This window comes from Macadamia integrifolia, chromosome 8 (assembly GCF_013358625.1).
Source record: "Macadamia integrifolia cultivar HAES 741 chromosome 8, SCU_Mint_v3, whole genome shotgun sequence".
NCBI lineage: Eukaryota > Viridiplantae > Streptophyta > Magnoliopsida > Proteales > Proteaceae > Macadamia > Macadamia integrifolia.
Window position 1 is genome coordinate 11,207,361 of NC_056564.1, and position 14,867 is coordinate 11,222,227.

The window sequence follows — 14,867 nt, forward strand, 5'->3', positions numbered from 1 at the left end:
CTTGGGTGAGCCGCGTTTATTGTGTATCAAAACAAATTTAGTTTTGTGAGGCTTGGTGGGTGTGGAGGCAGATGAGGTCGAGATAGACGTTAGAGGACTTCTTTAAGGAATCAAGTCTAGTTAGCAAATTATATACAACTTATTAGAGGCATTATTCAGAGTAGTTGCTTAGGCTCATACCAGATGAGAAGATGTAGTGTGGCTGTGAGAGGGTTTTAAGCTTAACTTTTACTCGATGTTCAATTGGGCTGTACTAAATTATATTTAATTTTATTTAATGATTTGTAATAATTATATTACAGGCTTGCTTTGCTCATGAAATGATGATCTGAGGGTGGACGTATGATGTGTTTGTGATTTAATATTTTTTTCTATTTTGTAAGTTTTAAACATCATGTTTTTATTAATTTAAAAGGACAAAGAACCATTTAAAGGGACATAGAACCATCCCCCTAATTAAAAACACTTGGTTTGGATCATAGTTGTCCATTTAGCATTGTTTTAGGAAAAATGTTAGGCATTCTTTCGAGCGTTTTTCCCCACCACCTTTGTCCCTCCCCATATAGGTCGTACATAAGTTTGTTTGACACTCGTGCTTGGAGCAGTTAGAATGCTCATCATCCTGTCTTTTGTTTTTAGAAGATTTTACATTTTATAACATAGAAATTGCAATAGTAAAATAATGGGCAAGAGATTGATGCTTGGTTTGGTCATGTGTAGCCTTTGCACCATCACAACTTGCAAGGCAATGACAGCTTATGGAAAGACATCAATATCAATAGAATTTTTATATCACATAAGGTGAGATGACAATTTTACATGTCCCTGCCACAAGACCGTGTGACATTTGATCAAACATCTTTCTTTTTTTCGAAATAATGTGTCATCAAATCACTAAAAACATTTGATCCTACAACCAACATTTCAATCAAGTAACCAAGGATTAGATGAATGTTTTCAATCAACGTGACTATCAATCTAGCTTCTAGCAAAAATAAAAAAAAAACTAACGACGTCACGATTATAGGGTTTGTCCTGGTGCCGAAAACCTTACCCAAAAAAAAAAAAAAAGTCTTATTGTCGAAAAAAATAATAAAAAGGAGAGAGAAAAACCAAACCGTATGGCTTTCTACCCTCAAATTCTCTAAATCAACTTAGTATCCATGAGTGTAAGATTTACGTCTAAAATTGTACGGTTTTCTGATTTTAAAATTTCCAGCGGTTTGGTATCCATATAGCGGTATCCGGTATGGCATAAGATTTAACGTCTGAAAAGAATTTACTGTTCTCCCAGTCCAAAATTTCTAGCCATTTGTATCCATGTAGCGTATTAGTGTAAGACTAACGTATTGTATAATTTTCTCCATTCAAAATTTCAACCGTATGTATCCATGTAACGTATTAGCGTAAGACTAACGTATTGTATAACTTTCCCCATTTAAAATCTCTAGCTGTTTGTATCCATGTAGCTTATTAGCGTAAGACTAAACGTATTGTATAGTTATCTCCATTTAAAATTTATAGCCGTTTCTATCCATAGCTTATTAGCGTAAGATCTACGTCTGAACATTTGAAATTCAAGCTTAGGTTTTTCCCACCTCTCTCTCTCTCTCTCTCTCTCTCTCTCTCTCTCCGGAATACGAACGTGATTTTCATTCTCCATCGCTGAAGCAAAAGGTACGATCAACCCTTTGTCTCTCCTGTTGCTTCGGCAATGGTCACCATGAACAACTCGGAGACGAAGACAGGCCGAGGCTTGTTAGATCTTCGTCTTCATGGCTGAGATCGAGAGCTTACAAATTCCCAGAATTCAAAGAAAAATTCTGGAATGTCATCTCTCGGATGGGAAGAGGTCGTAGACACTCAGCTGATTTCAGGTATGATCCATTGAGTTACGCTCTCAATTTTGATGAAGGACCTGATGAATTTCAGAACGACGAATTACCTTTTGGGCACTTGTCTGCCAGATTTCCAGCAACGCCACCAGCGAAATCGATTTCGCCGCCGGTGGTTGTAGGGGAGATCACTGTCTATAGTTAGGAAAAAAAAAAGGGTATCGATGATCCGGTCTCTTGGATTTTATTTCCTTAATCTGTTATTCGTTGATTATTGTATAATTCGTTTGATCAGCGAATGAAGGATCGCTCTAAAAATTTCGTCTAAAAGGGAAAGAGAAGGAGAAGTGCGAGATGTCAGGGGAGAAAGGGAGGGGAGAGAGAAAAAGCGGGGCCAATAGAAGCAGAGGTTGTCGTCGGAGAGAAGAGAGAGAGAACTGCTGCGGAGGGAGAGAATTGCAGAGAGAAGAGAGGAAAACCACGGAAGAGGCTTCATTCACAAGGTGATTTGAGGTTCAAAATACCTTTTCTCATTCCAATCAGAGTCGGGTCCTGTGGATTAAGAGGTTCTCCCTTTACCTCAGTGTAAGTGAATTCTTTTTAGAATTAAAAATCTTAACATCTAATGGAGTCCATGGCCCCGGCTCCCCATTTACTTGGACCAATCAAAGTATAGCGACCATGGTTTCGAGTCTCAATATTGGATCCATCCGATGGATATTGATATCAATACCGGTGGTCAAATGGTCAGTAGAAGTAGGTAGGTATAAGAGAAGTAAAGCAGGAAGAGATAAGCAGGTGAAGTGGAACAGAGGAATGGAAGCTCTTCTCACCACCACAACCCTCTCTCTTCTCTCCTCTTAGGCAAAGCCAACGACAGTACTGCCACCATACTCTGCTCTCAAATCAACTTTCTCTTTCTACTCCACATTCGTAGAATGCATCAGCAGAAGGATTAATGCATCGGCATCTCCTTCTCTTCCTATCGGACTCAAAGTCTCTGCTAATTCCCAAGCTGCTCCTGCTTCCATGAAGACATCTGCAAGTTCTCCCATACCGTCAGAAATGAGGGCTTGGCTCTATGGGGAGTATGGGAGCTTCAACGTTCTTAAATTTGATTCCAAAGTTACGGTGCCTGATGTGGAGGACCAAGCACTGCATAAGGTTGTTGCTGCGGCACTTAACCCTGTTGATGGCAAGAGGATGGGCAAGTTCAAGGCTACTGACTCTCCTTTGCCTGTAAGTGCTTCTTGTCAATTTTCATTTATTCCTTTTGGTTTTCTTAGCTTCGTCTTCTTTTTCACTTGAAGTGCTTGTTTGTTCTCTGTCCCTCTTGACTTTGTTTCTTAATTACTTGGTGAACATCGGGTTTTCTTACAATGCGAGCCTTATATGTTGATATAAGGTTTATTGTGATATCAGATTCCATTATCAATAGAAAGTAAAATAGGGGAGGGGTAGAATTATGGACTCTTCACCTGTAAATATATTGTTTTTCTTGTTCATATTTTGTTGTATTTGCCTTGGATATTGAAAGTTTGGCTCTCGATGCTGTATCCTCAACTTTAAATTGTTGCATTGCAAATTTTAAGTTGTATCCTGAATGTGTGGGTTTTAGTGTAGACTATTCCAGGCTATGATGTTCCTGGTGTGGTGGTAAAGGTGGGTAGCCAAGTGAAGAGCCTAAAATAAATGGATGAAGTTTATGGAACATCAATAAGAAGGCTCTGGAGAACCCTAAGCAGTTTGGTATATACTGCAGTTGAGGAGAAATTGTTGGCTCCAAAACCTAAGAATCTGGATTTTTTTCAGGCTGCTGGCCTTCCTCTTGCCATTTAGACTGCCATTTAGGGTCTAGAAAGATCTGGATTTTCTGCTGGTAAATCTATTCTTGTATTGGGTGCTGCAGATGGAGTTGGAAGCTTGGTACCAATTCAGGTATATATTTATTCTGTTTCAATTTCCACTGCATATATTAGTCTTAGTTATCAAAGCCAATCATCTTAAGTTGCAAAACACCCTCGATTCTTCCTTTTGCTTATAAATATGATTTTTTTTTCTGAATATTGTAAAAAAGCTTACCATATTGGTACTTGAGCCTACAAGTTTTGCTAACAGACCTCCTCTTTGTATGTTAACTGATCCTATCTTCAGAAATCCTTTCAAGTAGTATTACCATGTGGCTGGTATTTAGAGGGTTCTCCAGGTAGGCCTTGGTTCTGCCATGTGCTGTTCAGATGGGGGGTTGTAATTTCGTGGACAGGTGCCCATATGTCAAGTTTTAACCCAATCGAAGTTGTCCAAGTGGAAAGATCAAGTGTTGATTAATTAAAGATCAAGTGTTGATTAATTAAGGACTTTAAAGAGGGTCCACGGTAACGGATGGATGATTGACAAATACACCAATGCATGGAGAAATATGGGCTGGTATTTGATTCAATTTGGGCCTGAAATTTGACACATTGCTAATCCGGACCAATTTTCTTGATATCTGGACCACTGGATGGACAAATATGGGGAGCTATTTGATTGAATTTGGGCCTGAAATTTGAGACATTGCTAATCCAGACCATTTTCCTATACATCTCACTGTCTGAATTACCACATAACCCCTCCACGTGGCAGAAATAGGTCCACTTAGAAAACCTCTTTCAGCAGTTCAGTCTAGAAAAACTTTTAATTCTTGGAATTGGGCTCATACTAGTCTTCTTTGCCTGCTGCCTTGATGCATTTCTTGTTCCTTTTACCATGCTTGTGCCCCATGAGCCAGTGCAATCGTCATTTGGATGAGCTACGAACTAAAGTTACATGTACTGATACCCTGTTTAAAACTTAAAAGTACTATCTATCTTCAAACATTTCAAAAAAGGATTATTATAATCAAATAGATTGGATGAGAATCTGTGGTGATGTTAATGTATTAGTTCTTGCATTTGTGTATGTTATTATGCAGGTGGATGGAATTTTATATATATAATATATTCTTATTCTAATAATATATCAAAATTTTATTTTGAACAATGGTAATAATTTTTTTTAGGACTACGTTTGATTTATTGGTTTAATGGGTTTTCAACTTCTTTCTTACGTTATTGTGTTTACTTCTTCTACAGGGATTTGTTGGTGTTCCTTACAAAAGAAGTGGGTGTATGTATCCATATATATACCTGAAAAATGAGCATGCCTTTTTATATTTTCTTAGTTCTTCTTCTCCCTTTCCTAGTTCATTAGTGCCTTTATTAGCTAAAATAGTATTTATAATGACTTATTTATCTTTGTAGTGGTCTTTAAATTAATGTTAAAAATTAGAGATAACCAACAGAAAAAAAAAAGTTTGGTCAGGAGCATCCATGATGAACAATCCCCTTGATACTGGAAACAAGTCTCACCAACTCATTTATCCAGACCATTCAGTTAGTTGGCAGCATCTATGGTTCATGGTGCGAAAACTGTATTGTTTGTGATCTTAACCAAGAATGAATGGATCAGGTAAGGTAATAGTCTTGAATGGAATCTTCTACTTTGCACTTGTCAATAGGTCTAGATGTCTAGTATGACCATTTACATTGGTCCCCCAATTCAGCAAAGCTGATTGACTAGTTAGGGAGCCATGTTTGAAGTCTGGGAGGGAGGGGAGATGGATGGACGTCAATACATATTTTTCATGAAATGATTTATTTTGCTTTTGACTCTTCTAATAATGTAAAATCTTTCCAATATTTAGGCGTCTGACAAAAATGAGAAAGTGATCGCATATGAAATTGAAGCCTTGCCAATAATAGGGACACCTACAAGAACACAGACTGCATTTGCTGAAATGATGGACATAAACAATGGTGATTACGGTAATTCAGTTAATGGGAAGTTAGGTGAATGCATAAACGGTTGTGATTTTTTTAGTTCATTTAGTGTTAATTAATTTTAAGAACTGCATGATTTATTGTTTTATTTTTTTCAACTTCTTTCTTACTCTATTGTGTTTGCTTTTCTACAGGGATTTGTTGGTGCTCCTTTCAAAAGAAGTGGGTATATACCCAAAAAATGTTTATGCCTTCTTATATTTCCTGAGTTATTCTCCTTCCTTTCCTAGTTCATCAGTGTCTTCTTTAGCTAAAATAGTATTGAGATTGATTTCTCTTTTTAGTGGTCTTTGAATTAATGTTAAAGGTTAGAGATAACACAAAAAAAAAAATGTTCAGTCAATAGCATCCATGATGAACCTCCCTTTGATACTGCAAACAAGTCTCACTAACTCAATTATCCAGACCAGTCAATTAGTAGGCAGCATCTGATATGGTTTGCGGTGCACAAGCTGTATTTTTTGTCATTTTAACCCTGAATGAATGGATCAGGTGAGTTAATAGTCTTAATGGAATCTGCTACTTTGGACTTAGCAATAAGTCTAGTATGACCATTTAAGGTGGTCCCACAATTCATAATCTAAAATATTCCCAATGAATAGGCATCTGACAAAAATGAGAAAGTGATCACTGATGAATCTGAAACCTTACCAATTATGGGAACCCCAACAAGAATGCTGACTGCATCTACAGAAACTAAAGCCTTTCCAAATATGGGGACCCCTGAACAAACATAGATTGCAGCTGCTGAGATGATGGATATAAGTAGTGGTGCTTATGGTAATTCAATAAATGGGAAGATAGGTGAATGCATATGAGCACTTGTCCAGGTCAAGGAGAGCTTTTTGAACTTTATGGTGATGCTTTTGAAAGTTCTGCATGTTGAAAAGGAGGCTCCTTTGAACAACCTGGAGACGCTGAAAAATTCAAGAGTGAATAGGATTATGCGCTAGAACTTCCAAAGGAAAGCCCCACACTTTCAACAGAAATGGGTGACACAAATATTGAGATGGGTCCTAGAACTTTGGCAAAAACAGTAATATGAATCTCTGGACATCTGAAAAGTATTATGTTTCTGATTTTCCATTGAGGTTTTCTTTGCTTTGTAGGTTTCTGGAGCCTCTGTCCAAATCCTAAAGAGACAAGCAGAGTTTTTGGAGCACTACTGTGGAATTCAACCTCAAAGATATCTTAATCCTGATAAAAATGTGAGTTCTATTTTATTTATTTTTGTTCACTTAATTTATCTCTTTTCTCCCTCTTAATTGCTCTAGCCATCCTTAATAATGACTTTTAGAACTGCAACTATTTTATCTTATAGGGGGCTTTGCAGCATCCAAATAAATCAAAGGACGAGTTTAAGAATTGTCGCATCAAACTTCTACTTCTGTAACAGAAATATAATTGTATGTTACATTTCTTTACAAAAATGCCTCCTATGCAAGAAGGCCATGGTCTAATCTTCTGAAAAAACCACTAAGCTAGTCCAAAAGTGCTCTTGATGTTTAAAATCATTAATATTACATGCCCATTTGAACAGAGGAAATGAGGAAATGAGACTTAACTAAAGCTAAAGTCTTGGAATATCTCTCTTGGTTTTCAAATCTCATAATGCTCATTAGTTGACCCCCTTACAAATGACTTGTGGTTACTTGTGCTCCTCTTCTTAATTCCAGAAAGTTCACTCTTTAGAAAATAAGAAATTGTAATTTCTTAAATTTGACTTTCTCCTTCAATCATTGTTATCGATTTTTTATTGTTAAGAGAATTGTTTTCATTTATAATGTTTCATGGTTAGAGCCTAACACTGTCAATCCCTATTATTTTTTTTTCTTTTTTCAAATTTCTGGAATGTTCTTACAATTCCAGTTGGACCCATTGCCCTCATGCCTTAGCCAGACATTCCTTAGGAGTCTCTGGAGTTTGACTAGGAATTGGAATAAATTATCCTTGTTATTTCCTATAAAAAAACAGCAACCCATTGCACGAGCTCCTGCTATTGTAGGGTCTAGGAGGAGCAAATGTATGCAGCCTTACCCCCTACTTCGCAGGAGAGGCTGTTTCCAAGGTTTGAATCTGTGACCAACGTGTTGCAATAGTGCAACTTAATTGTTGTGCCATAGGCTTGCCACTGGCCTATAAACATGCATATAAATTGAGAGTTTATATATATATATATATATACATATAAATATTTGTTAAGAGAATGGCACTATTCCTATAGTGGTTTGATAGTCAACCCTACAACTGTTAGTTACCTTCCATTTTCTTTTGCTTCAATTTTTTTGCAATTCTGTTTACTGTTGAAAATTGGGCCCATCAATGCAGACTATCAAATTAACCTAGTTCAGAATAAAAGCCAGATTCCTATCTCTTAGACCTTGCTTTCTGAGAACTTTTGGTTCAAGTCACTCAAAGAGACCTTCTAAACATAGTTTCAGGTGATTCATGGGATACTTCTGGCCCACAACCACCACCTGTATCAAAAGGCGCCCAAGGCATCCATGCTTGAGTCCTTGACAAGATTAAAGCCCTAATGAAGCCTCTTCACAATATGGCATAATGTGAGAAGGGGTTTCTTCTGGAACTTCACCACATGGCCACTATGGTTGCAAATGCGATTTCTAATCTTAGGAGAGTTTCAGCTTTTCCTTCACTGTGGAAACTCAAGCCCATAAAAGTCGGATCATAAATCTTTCATGATTAGGGGTAGCCCTACTACCTGAAACTTAATCCATTTGCTATTTCAACTTCTGCTTCAATGCACTGAAGCAATCTACTAACCCTAGTTTTATGTGTCTTGTGATCCTGCAATCCCAAGCCCCCTTCCCCCATAATTCTCTGGAAACATGCTGATGCAATACCAACGTCTTGATACAATCTACAAACTGAACTGAGAAAAGGCCTGCGTTATTGGTTTTACATGGTTCTTAATCAGGGTCCTCCTGTGCTGCTCACATTACATCATCAACAATGCCTAGTATTACTGCTGTGATATCCACAAGACCTAGTTCCCCTCTTAAAACAATTGTACATTTCTGATCATTCCTTCACACCCTCTCTTATACTGTGATTTTTCGTATAGTTTTCACTGATACTGCTACTAGTATCATTTTTCATATGTTACTTTGTTTGGTCAACCAAATAGGCCAGGTTGATTGACAATGGTTATATCGTCCGAATCATTCAAATTATTTAAGTTCTGACTTCTGATAACTTTTGGTTTGGAAATTACGCTACTTACCTGTTGTGGGAACCTTTTTAACTAGTCAGGCAGTTTCAGGTTTGATAATTGTTTTCTTAACAGTTTTCGGTAGTTCAACTAGTGTGTAGCTTAAGAATCTTAATTTGGTTATGTCACTTGGTTCTAGCTAAACATGCTTAGAGTTCTAGATATCATAGTTGTCACGGTGCCTAGGCATTGGAGAGGGTCCAACAACAAGGCGACACAAGCAAGGTGGCTGCCTAGCCGACCAAGTCCACTTGAAAATTATGCTAGATATATGCATGTCATTATGCATTTTGTAACTATTCAATAGAAGATATTGAAAAGATCAAATTGGAGGGAGATATTTAACAACAAAAAAAGATTGCGGGAAATATATTCATGTCTTCGGTCATTGCATTTTGCACCTATTTCAATAGAGAATATTGAAAAAGATTAAAAGAATTACGGGAAATATATTCATCAACTTAGTAGAGGGGGAAAAAAAAACTCTTCTTTGGTGGACTGCTACTTTTGAGTTTGGTTTATCTCAGGTTTTATGACAGTCTGCTCAAAGCATGCAGCGCCCCCACCCCCCCCCCCCACAAAAAAAAAAAAAAGAAAAAAAAGAAAGAAGAAGTAATGGCTTACACTGGCCTATTGACCTACTTGTGGACTGTTTTGATTTGATCAACGGTTGGAATGACTATTTTTAATATTTAGAGATAAAAACAAAGGATTGGTTGATTGGACTATCTTACAAGGACATGCGGATATAATACTTTTATGTTTGAAAGAGGGGGTTTCTTCCAAATTTTTGTTGGATGTACTTTTCATTGATTAACTACAATCTTGTTGTGGTATCTATTTCTAATTCTGTACTTTGAGTGCTTTTACTGGTGCAGTGTTGATTTTCCTTATGCTTAAGGAACATATGGAATTTAGAAGAATATTAATGGTTGTCAGCTTATAATCTGAAGAATGGGTGACGTTTCTGCTGTTACCTTTTTTTCCCCCCATTTTCATGAAGTGATTCCTAGTTTTTTTTTTGTTTTAGGTCATTCATTTATTTAAGATTATTCTAGAAGTGAGGAATTAGTTAAATATTTCATGTTAGGTTGACAAGTCTATACTTTCGCTTGGATGTGTACTTGCATTGGAGGCAATTTTCATATGCAACTCTATTATTGAAACATAAATTCATGGAGATATTATATCCCTTGCATAGGAATGGGGATCCCTTGGGCAAGGGCTGGGAGTAGCTTTTCTCAAGCATCAAGAGTGGGATACTGTTCTGGTGTCAGATATTTTATTTTGTTTGGAATCTTTAATTCCCTATAGGCTTTGGTTTGGTCTTTCTTTTCTAGTTCGGTAACAAATTATCTTCATTCTATCTCTGATTTTACGTTCTCTAGGTATATTTTATTTTCAAATTCAGTTCAGTTTTATTGACGTTGTATTTCTAAATTTAATTATTTTGGTGCCCTAATGTGTTGTTGAGGTTTCGACGTGTGCAATATGTCATTGCCTTGTGGGATATGAGACCTAATCATTTGGTATATATGTTACTTGGAGATTACAATCATGTGTAGCGATTTGAAGCATAACACCCAATATGATTACATGGTTAATGAACTTGGCTGAACGGGGTAGATATTCTTTTGAAATAATTTAAAAACTTTCTATTTAATCTGATGATACTAAATTTGGTGCTGAACTATTGAATTTGTTTCCTCTTCAGGTTGGGTCTTGGTCTCGGAATGCTTATTGTTAGGTTTTTTCAAAAACCTTAAAATTGTTTTAGAGTTTTGAAAAAAGAGGGTCACCTTGAAATTTTTTGCTGTGTATATTCTGCTTTCATTATTGTTTCACTAGACTATTGAAGAATTTTATGTGCTGTTATTTTCCCTTAGGAATGGATGGATTTTATGATGGTGTCAACAAATTTTTGTTAATGCTGCATAGGACAAGTGACGTTTCTCCCGCTACCTTCCCCCCTTTCTTTTCTTCATCCCTTGTTCCTTTAGTTTTTGTGTTTGAAATGGTTTTGCAGACATTTTCTTGAAATTTTATCTTGAAACACTATTTGATTTTTCTTTCTCCTAATTTATCCTTTTTTTATCTTTTAAGAACCATGCTCCAATTTCTTGGTTTAATGGTTTTTTAGTTTCTTTTTTACGTTATTGTGTTTTGCTTCTTCTTCAAGAATTTGTTGGTGTCCCTTACAAAAGAGGTGGGTATATACTTGAAAATGAGCGTGCCTTTTATATCTCCTTATTTCTTCTACTTCCATTCCTAGTTTATCAGTGCGGCCTTCAACTAAAACAGTGTTAAGAATCACTATCTTTTTTGTGGTCTTAAACTAATGTTAAGAGTTATAAATAACTTAAACCAAGAAAGAAAAGGGTAAATGAAAGTTACAATTTGGAGAAAATACATTAGGGTGCCCAATATTTGTAAAATTATATTTGAGATGCCTGTGTTATATTTCCAATTATATTCTCAATCAAAATTTTATGCTATTGCCACCATCACCACACCACCACCGTCACAGTCGCCAACTCGCCATCACCACCGCCACCACCACTACCATAACCACCACTTCTTGCAATACCCCCACTCTTTTCTAACTCTCGCTACCCTGGCCCTACAATCCTTGTCCACACCTAGCCCCACCCACCCACACCATCCTCTTCCCCGTGTGACCACCACCACTACCACCCCCCTCTATTCCTAACATAAGCTCACATACTGACTTACCCCCATTGACCCCTCGAAGCAACCCTGCCTCTGCATGCCCTGCCTCCAACCCAGCCCCACCCCACCCCACCCCACCCCTTCCTTGTGTGCCACCCCCAACCAGCTTTAGAAGGAGCATATCTTGATTACAAGGTGAGATGCTATTACTTTGCTTACTTTAATTTGATTTTTTTTCTTGGTCTAATTGTTTTTTATTTGCCTAGGTTATTTTTTTCTGCACAACTGCAATGATGACATCACTTATGTTCCTTCTCCTTCAAGAGTTGAAAATGAATGTCAGAGAAATGCATTGAAGAAAGCCTCAACTTTATTGTACTCTTATATCCGATGATTTTCGTGAATCCAAGCGATTCATTCTTGTTATATGTGATGTTTCAGCTTGTGGCATGAACTATCCTGATGTTACTTTGGTGATTCAGGTAGCTTAAAACATGCATGCTCATTAGCTGTATTACGTTTTGTTCTATGATCTGTATGCCCTGTGCGATAGTACTTCATTATGAACACTTACAAGGCATAAGTATATGCATTAGCCCTAATTCATGTTATCTTCCTCTTCGCTCCACATTTTTTCTGATGTAACGGTTTGGTAGAAAAGTAGTGCATGCCTAAGTGATTATAAACTATTCTGCATCAGTTAAGATTAAGATGAATCTTTTCGTGGCTTAATTGATGTGGGCAGAAATTGATACACCAGCAACTTCTAACTGAATGTGGATGCTTATAGAATCATGTGATTACCATCAACCATTTGGTGGGGTAGCTTACCTTACTACTTATGTGTAACACAAAATTTTGGAAATTTATGTGTTGGTATTTCAAACAGTAAACAATAAATTCATCTTCTTTGAAGGACAGGGAGTGAAGGCAAAGATGGAGAACGCATTCTGTTGCTCGCACCATGGGAAGAACATTTCTTGGTTGAAATAAATATCTGCAGATTGAGAAGTCTAATTACCACATGTAGATTCAGATATAAAACTGAAGGTTATCTCTTTCTCATTCATTCATTAAAAATTGAAACTATGCATATGCAAAATTTAATTGGCTTTATATTATTTAATTTAAAATTTTATATAAAATGGGTATTGAAGGAAAGGGGTAAGTAGGTAATATATTTAGTGGAATGAGAGTGGATTTATGCTTAAAGTGGTCTAACATTGTTCTAGGATATTATATTTGAAGAACACGGGCACCTAACTCTCTGATGTCATATTGAATTCCAATTGACATGCTCACCCCTTTGATTGAACCTACCCTCATCTAGTATAAATTTGTACCTAATCAATTTTTTAGATTCTTTTCATCAGGAAATTAGGAATGCTGCCTAACCTCTAAACCAATGAAAGAGAAAGTGGTCAACAGATTCCCTGTTCGAATTGCATGCGTGGGAGAAGGCACTGAACCTTACACTCTGGTTTATCTGATTAGTGTCCATCGTCTTGTAAGAAATTTCCCAATCATGAATTTTGCACTACAAATGGATTTGATTCTCTTTTGACAAAGTTGTCTCCAAATTTTGCCCCATGCATTAATATTTTCACATCTATATAATCATTTTGGTTTCTTGTTCTTCTTCGATAACTGTTTGTTATTCATTTTGCTCGTTTCGGATGGTAGGCAAATGCAGTTAGTTTTCAATGTTGGTGGACCAGACATGTAATCTCATCCGCAAATGACTGAGGCTGTTGTAAATGTCAGAGGTTACAACACCTTATCGATCAAACCTGTTTTTGCATCACCAGTAAGCCCCTTACCCGACCCCCTGCTTTTTTCCCTCTTGTTTTTTATTTTCTTCTTTAAATCTCATTCAAAAACTTGTTATGCATAATTATAAAACATGACTTTCTCACAACATGGGTTTCTAGGAGAAACCACCCTGGGTAACCCTTTAATGTTATGAATGTATTTTCTGGCATTTACTTCAATTTGAAGGATGACTTTATTGTCAGCATGTATGTTTTAATTTGATGGATATGCTTATTGTCAGTGTGAGTGATCCATACTGGTAACAGTCTAAAATCTCATTCAAATAAATAATCCATCTTAGCTGTTTGAGAGGCATAACGCACATAAAACATATGCTTTTTTTCCCCAAGTTTTATCGGAAGTGGTTAAGATCAACCAACTGGTATATGATATATTAAATTTGTTTTTTTCAGAAACAAGTATACAAACAAGTCCGATGCACAATTTTTCTTTTTTTTCTTTTTGTTAGAACTGATGGATAGTTATGGAGGGAGAGAATTGCAGAGAGAGAGAGAGAGAGAGAGAGAGAGGAAATCAACATGTTTGAAAGTAATTTCCATTACAAGGGACCTGTAGATGGCGACGGTGACGGTGACGGTGGTAGAATAGGGGCAATTGAAATCACGACAGAGGCAGATTCATATGTCGGATCAAATCATATTTGTACATGCATTGAAGTCGAATCATTAAGGAGAGGAGTACTATTACTTTTGTTTCAGAAGTTTAAATCTGATCTAATCATCAACTTTCAACTATGCATTCATTTATCCTTTATGTTCTTGATTTTCCATTTTTGCTGAATCCATGGTGACTCATGTTTGTTGTGTCTGTGCAGTGCAGGTATGCAAAAAATTTGCTGCAGCAACAACCACGGTGGCATCTCTGCCAAGGTAGGTTTCCAATTCCTTTGAAGTTCCTAGTATAAACCCGTGGATTTTGGATTAGGCTTATCTTATTTCTTTTATGGCAGGGAAGGGGGGGGGGGATGGAAAGAGTGAGGCAAAGAGAAGCAGAGAGAGGAAATCAACATCGTTTGAAAATTTGTTTTCGTCACTGGTGGCTTCTTGTAGACGACAATGGTGGTAGAATATGAGCAATTGAGACCATTCTGAAAATCAACATCTTCAGGTACTATAGTAGACTAAGATTACAGAGAAGCAGGTAGAAAGAAGAACGTAACAATTTCTTACTAAAACTTCGTCCGTGTGAGCGTGTTTGCCTACAAGGAGGAAGTGCCAATTATGGACAATATATTTAGACCTCATAGCGCTCTTCCAATTCGAAGTTGCCCTAGAAAACCTACAATAGTAAATTGGGCAAGTGTTTACTTCATGAAAAATCTCGGAACTTTTTTTTTTTTTTTTTTTTTTTCCCTTTATCTTTAACTGCAGTTACAAGTTCCATATCAGAGTTCTGCTTCGTCGGGCCATGACCCACCCCTCTTTTTCTGGTGAGAAC

At 36.9% G+C, this 14,867-nt stretch overlaps 1 protein-coding gene and 1 long non-coding RNA gene across 3 annotated transcripts; both read left to right on the forward strand.

The window, feature by feature from the left end:
* Window positions 1-1,603: 1,603 nt before the first annotated feature.
* Window positions 1,604-7,380, forward strand: LOC122086419. 2 transcript variants are annotated; one of them, XM_042655216.1, is made up of 5 exons: window positions 1,604-3,074; window positions 5,560-5,680; window positions 5,830-5,861; window positions 6,805-6,903; window positions 7,017-7,380. In XM_042655216.1, exons 1-5 carry the CDS (start codon window positions 2,865-2,867, stop codon window positions 7,086-7,088), a joined length of 534 nt encoding a protein of 177 aa, XP_042511150.1. In that variant the 5' UTR covers window positions 1,604-2,864; the 3' UTR covers window positions 7,089-7,380. The 2 variants fall into 2 exon arrangements, with proteins under 2 accessions (XP_042511150.1, XP_042511151.1); XM_042655217.1 differs by lacking the exons at window positions 6,805-6,903; window positions 7,017-7,380 and having other exon boundaries at window positions 5,560-5,704; window positions 5,830-5,969.
* A 5,899-nt stretch (window positions 7,381-13,279) lies between these two features.
* LOC122085801 lies at window positions 13,280-14,865 on the forward strand. Its single transcript, XR_006142225.1, has 3 exons — window positions 13,280-13,404; window positions 14,245-14,299; window positions 14,801-14,865. It is a non-coding gene; the product is annotated as an uncharacterized LOC122085801 (long non-coding RNA).
* The last annotated feature ends 2 nt before the right edge of the window (window positions 14,866-14,867 follow it).

Bases quoted from the DNA above. Each gene is read 5' to 3' on its own strand.
- LOC122086419 (XM_042655216.1), top strand. From the start codon at position 2,865: ATGAAGACATCTGCAAGTTCTCCCATACCGTCAGAAATGAGGGCTTGG. The intron at 3,075-5,559 runs GTAAGTGCTTCT...TCCAATATTTAG, and splicing joins CTACTGACTCTCCTTTGCCT to GCGTCTGACAAAAATGAGAA. The intron at 5,681-5,829 runs GTAATTCAGTTA...GCTTTTCTACAG, and splicing joins CATAAACAATGGTGATTACG to GGATTTGTTGGTGCTCCTTT.